Below are 5,871 nucleotides of genomic sequence, written 5' to 3'. Positions count from 1 at the left end.
GCTCAAGAACCCAGAGGCAGTTCTCAGTGAAACAGTGGGATAGTCGGGGCAACTGTAGAGGAGGAATGTGCACTTTGGGTGCCAGCACCCATGAGCAAAGGCTGCCCTGACTAAGCCTCGCTTGCTTGGGGCCTAGTGCACTCCTGCCAGGCAAGGGTGACAGGACGTGCTTTTCCCAATTAATGAGAGAAAATGTTGATTCTCCTGCTGCCCACGAAGGTGAAAAGTGAAGTGGGGAGACATGTGGGGAGTGAGCAAGGTTCCCTGTCTGGGGGTTCCAAATCTGCTGTTGGTTTCTTTCACCGCTGACTAGAGATATACAGGGTGCCCCCCCAAAATGTATACACACTTTGAATAACTACTAATTCCAATGGTTTTAAGCATAAGAAAGAAACAACAATGGAGCTCTTATCTGTTAAAAGTGTGGGCACAAACAGGTAGTTGGACATTCCCTGAGGGGTCTCAGATTGGAGAGGGTGAAGGCCAGACTGAGGGGCCCCTTTCCCCCCTCTACCCTAGTGCACGAATTTCGTGCACCGGGCTACTAGTTAATAAATAAAAAAGCTGTTTTTGAAAGTTCAGTAAAATTGACAAACTCATATAGCCAGTACCCCCTGAAAAGAGAGAAGACACAAATTACTGTTGTCCAAGCGAAAAGAAGGGCCATTGCTTTGATGCCATAGACATTAAAGGGCTCATAAAGGAATATTATGGACAACTCTATGCCCACAAATTTAATAACCTATGTGAAATGGGCCATTTCCTTAAGCACAGTCTGTCAGAACTGACAAGAGAGAGTCACAGCAACAGGTCCTTTGAGAAGAACACGTGAATCTGGAGGGGCCTGTGATCATCCTGGGAGCTCCTTACCCCGGAACCTTCCAGGGAACAGGGGCAGCTCTGAGGGAGAAGGGAAAGCCCTGTGGAGCTGCAGCTCATGTGAGGAATCCCATCTGCATGCCCACCCTCCAGTGCACCTACACTGCTGAGCGGGCCTCACCGCTACCTGGACCCCACACGTACAGGGCACCAGCTCTCAGAGCATCCAGCCTCTGGCCCTCCACAATCTCTCACCACTCACCACCCAATTCAAAGCTATTATTTTAATCAACAGATATATATTAAGGCCCAGAAGCATCTTTTGCTTTCTCTTCCCACGGGAGTACAGATAACATGAAGATCAAGGAACAGTGTTTTGATAAATCAAGGGAATCTAGTACCTGAACTGCTCACAGAAAATGTGTGCCTTGGAGAAAGTGCACGAACCTGTGGAATTGAGATCTGCTACTTATAGTATCTAGAAGTGATGGCGAACCTTTTGAGCTCGGCATGTCAGTATTTTGAAAAACCCTAACTTAACTCTGGTGCCGTGTCACATATAGAAATTTTTTGATATTTGCAACCATAGTAAAACAAAGACTTATATTTTTGATATTTATTTTATATATTTAAATGCCATTTAACAAAGAAAAATCAACCAAAAAAATGAGTTTGCGTGTCACCTCTGACATGCCTGTCATAGGTTTGCCATCACTGATCTAGACTGTACAACAGAACAAGAACAACATAAATTATCTCTATTTAATAAAACTTCTGAAAACTATTATCATCGTCAAGATGCAAAGTGAACATAAGCGAAACTACTATGTGCTTGTTCTTGCCTGAACAGCTTCGCCCTCAGACAAACCCCTGCTTGCACATTATTTTCACAGCTACCCGCCAGGATCCGCCCAATTTGAGGGATTCTCCAGTGACTTCCATGAACTGCTTTCTTGTAATTTCTCCAAATTGAAACATTGTTCTCTGGGAGAAAGTGAGATTTATCGAGCTACTCCAGCATGGCCAGGATTAACCTCTCCACCATATCACTGGACTTCAGGAAAGGGACCCACTTCCATCCCAGCCCCATAGCTCCTGCCCTGGAGTGAGTTCTGGGAACATGGTGGGGCGTCTGGTTTGTCCTGATTTCAATCCCTGACCTCACTCACTCATCACACAGTCATTCCTTAAGTACATTCTGAAAGACGGTGTAGCTTGTTGATTAAGATGTGGCTTCTGAAGTCAGATGGTCAGGGTTCAAGTCCTATCTCTGCCACCTATAAACCAAATGTCCTTGGGTAGGAAGGATACTTCACCTTTGTGTGTCTCTCTTCTCATCTCTGAAATGGGGAGGGTAGCAGTCCTGACCTCAGAGGGCTGTTGTGAGGATTACATGAGATGATTTAGCCAGAGCATAATGTTAAACGCTAAAAACATGAGCTATTATTTGTGGGTTCTGGTACCCACACAGGCACTGGAATCCAGATGGAGAAGGACCAGCTGAGAGACACTGTTTCTTTAGACTTGGTTTATGGAAGTCTGGACCACTTGCTGGCCTTGTGATTTTGGACATGTCAGTGAACATGTTTGTGCCTCAGTGTCGATATCAGTTAAATGGGGGTGGATTAAACTGTACCAATTTCACTGAATATAAGGACTGAGTATGTTGTTTTCATAGGAGAATAGGGTCTACCACATCATAAATTCTTCAAAGTTGTATCACTGTGAGGGTCGTTTTTACCTATTGTAACGATGCCCCACAATGCACTTACCACCTCCAGTAGCACTTTAATTTTTTTCAAATCTATCATGAATAATCATGAAATGAACGTCCACATCCATGCGACTAAGGGACACATTCAAGAATATCCATGAAATAAATTCGTAAGAAGCGGAATTGCTTGAAAGACAGGTATGTGCCTTTTCATTTTAACAGACATGGTCAAATCCACCTTCCAAGAGAAAGCATGAATTCACACTCCCACAAACAATTCACTCATTCATTCTTCATTCATTCAAGTAGTCATTCATTTTCTCAAATATTTACTGAGCCAAAATGTGCCAGGCACTACTCCAGCCGACGGATATTTGTTAGTGAGCAAAACAAAGATCCTTGCTCACCTGGAACATGTATGTTAGCAGATGGTAGGTACACACGAGTAATTCAGTGTGGTTTTAATTTTTATTCCCCCCACAACTAATAAAGTTGAGGACTTTTTCTCACGTTTTTTGACCACATGAAAATCCTCTCCTGTGAAGTGACTATTCAAACATTTTGCCCATTTAAAAAATACTTGGGAGTCTTTGTGTTGTTTTTAGTTCTTTATGAAATCTGGATATAAGTCCTTTTGTGGATATATTCATTGGAGATATTTCTCCCAGTCTGTACCTTGCCTTTTGAGTATCTTAAATGGTATCTTTTGATGAATAGGTAGGAGTTTAAATACTAATTTAACTAAAGTTAAATTAGTATTTATTGATCTCTTATAATTAGTGCTTTATTGGCCCATTTTTGAGAAATTTTTGCAGAGTTCAAGGTCATAAAGACTTTCTCTTATGTCTCATACTAGAGGCTTTATGGTTTTTTTCTTTTGTTTTGTTTTGTTAATCCTCACCTGAGGATATTTCTCCATTGATTTTTAGGGAGAGTGGACGAGAGAGGGAAAGACAGAGAGAAACATCGATGTGAGAGAAACATGTCGATTGGTTGCCTCTTGCACGAGCCCCGACCAAGGCCGGGGAGGAGCCTGCAACCGAGGGTTCGTGCCCTTGACCGGAATTGAACCTAGGATCCTTTGATCCGCAGGCCAATGCTCTATCCACTGAGCCAAACCAGTTAGGACTATTGTTTTATTTTTTAAAGGATGGGAAAATTAGAAGAGACAGAGCTCAGGAATGTCATTCTTCCTGGTACGAAAGAGGTGGGTAACGCCTAACACACCAAACAGAGTGCGTCTGGCTCGTTCAGATGAGGCGAGAGTCTTGTTCTGCAACCTGCCCCTTCCTCAGACGGGAACGAAACAAAGCTCATAGGAGGGAGGTACAGAGCCGAACCCACTGACAACTGGGCTGGTGTCAATGTCCTTCGGATCAACCAGAGGTTTCAAGGTGAAATGCTGTAAAATGTGGGTCAGTAGTAAAAACAGCTCCATGCGGGCCAGGCCTTCTCCAACACACACTCTTTTTCCTGAAAATGACACATAAATTAAACATGCATTCCATTCTATTTCTGAGTTAGCACACAAAGAGGCTTACAAAAGATGGGACGAATAAGTAAATACATATATTAATAAAAGCCGAATTAACCTATCGCTTCTCCTACCTACATCGGAACCTGGTTTTCTTCATTTCCTCAGCACATGTTTTGTGTGCATGCTATATGAAAAGATCTTTTCTGTGCACCCACGTTGGATTGGCTTTGCTGAGACCTGTCAGTGACATCTTTCTACACACACACACACACACACACACACACACACACACACTCACTCACCTTAACATAAGACACACACTGCACTTTTCCATCTACCTCCAACCCAAGACTCATCAATAGGTTTGTGTCTCCTCATTGGATTCTAAAGGGTAATCTTAACCTTGTCATGCCCTGCTTTACAAAATTCCAAGAGCTTACCATTGCCAAGTATGAAAAGAGACATCACAAACTAGCCACAAGCACTACCATTCACTAATTCCCAAACAGACTGCCAATCTCAGGTGTTATCTCAGATTCCAGTCATTCCTCCAAACGGAATAGCCTTCCCCTTTGCTGTGCCGGCTGATACTCTCTACATCTTTCTGGATCCAGCTCAGAGGTCGTTTATCCTACGCAAACTTCTTTGACCTGCTCAGGGTATGTAATTCACTCCCTCATCAGTTTTCCTCAACCCTCACTAATGCTTCTAATACAGCACCCTTCACACGAAATTCTAATTATTCACCTGTCTCACAGACTGGAACATACGCTCTTAAGGTAAGGCCTTAGATCTTGAAATGGTACCCACAGTGTCAGGACCAAAGCGAGTCTGTGAGCCCTGTGATGCAAATAGAAATCTCCAGCAGGCGCATTATACAGGAAGAAAGATAAGGAGGAGGATAGCACTCTTGCTTTGGGATCATCTCTGGGAATCGCACATAATTTGCTGCCATGAGACCAAGTGATTTTCTTAGATATCTCATCAGGAGCCAATCTCCAATTTTTGCCTGTTTCAGTGACTCCTATAGGACAGGCCCTTCGCCCCCTGCTCTTCCCGCTGTTTCTCCATTGGAGTGCGCTGAATATTCTCTATTTCTCCCGCCTCTCGGTCCATTCTGTGTGTGTTTGTCTTTTATGCTTGCTCTGTGTTGAGGAAGCCAATTTTTATGGACTGCATAAACCCTGAATTTAGTGCCTTCTGGATTCTGAATAAACTCAGAGGACTAGGTATTGAAACGGCCAGAGTATTAATTTCCTCAATCCCACCCTGCCAGGCCGCAGTCTAGTCAGTGGCTGTTTTCCTCCACCTACAGATGCATCTCCAGTTGAGGCATCCTGTATCTGCTAAAGATCTTGCCCTAGCTGGTTTTGCTCAGTAGATAGAGCGTTAGCCTGCGGACTGAAGGGTCCTGGGTTTGATTCTGATCAAGGGCATGTACCTGGGTTGCAGGCTCAATCCCCGGCCCTGATCTCATGTGAGAGGCAACCAATCGATGTGTCTCTCACATCGATGTTTCTCTCTGTTTCTCCCCATCTCTTCCAGTCTCTCTAAAAATCAATGGAAAAACATCCTCGGGTGAGGATTAACAAAAAAAATCTATTTGGGTTCCAGTAACAGCCTCCTTCCCTCATTCCTTCCATCCTCAGATGGGAATGTCTTTCTGCTGGTGCTCGCCCCTAAGTACCTTTGCGCACCTCGTTACTTCCCTCAACCTCCCTCACCTCTGAAACGGTCTTTTCGTTCGACTTTCTTTAGTTGACCTTTTTGAGTATGCCACCTATTTTCCCCCCGGGACCCTGATAAATTAAAGAAAGACACTCAAATGCTTCCTGCAAGAAACTTTCTCCTACCCCCCTGC

The 5,871-nt window shown here is 43.9% G+C and overlaps 1 protein-coding gene across 1 annotated transcript in view; it reads right to left on the bottom strand.

Moving 5' to 3' along the window:
• Positions 1 to 3,808: 3,808 nt before the first annotated feature.
• Positions 3,809 to 5,871, bottom strand: part of LOC102757298 (cytochrome P450 2C21-like) — a 14,216-nt gene continuing 12,153 nt past the window's right edge. The window contains exon 9 of the mRNA XM_015559282.1: positions 3,809 to 4,006. Within this exon, the coding sequence (XP_015414768.1) occupies positions 3,825 to 4,006 (182 nt within the window). The 3' untranslated portion in view covers positions 3,809 to 3,824. The remainder of the gene's footprint in view (positions 4,007 to 5,871) is intronic.

The sequence above is a fragment of the Myotis davidii genome, unplaced genomic scaffold (genome assembly GCF_000327345.1).
Source record: "Myotis davidii unplaced genomic scaffold, ASM32734v1 scaffold332, whole genome shotgun sequence".
Lineage (NCBI taxonomy): Eukaryota > Metazoa > Chordata > Mammalia > Chiroptera > Vespertilionidae > Myotis > Myotis davidii.
The sequence above is the reverse complement of the archived record's forward strand: the minus strand, read 5'-3'. Positions and strand labels throughout refer to the sequence as shown.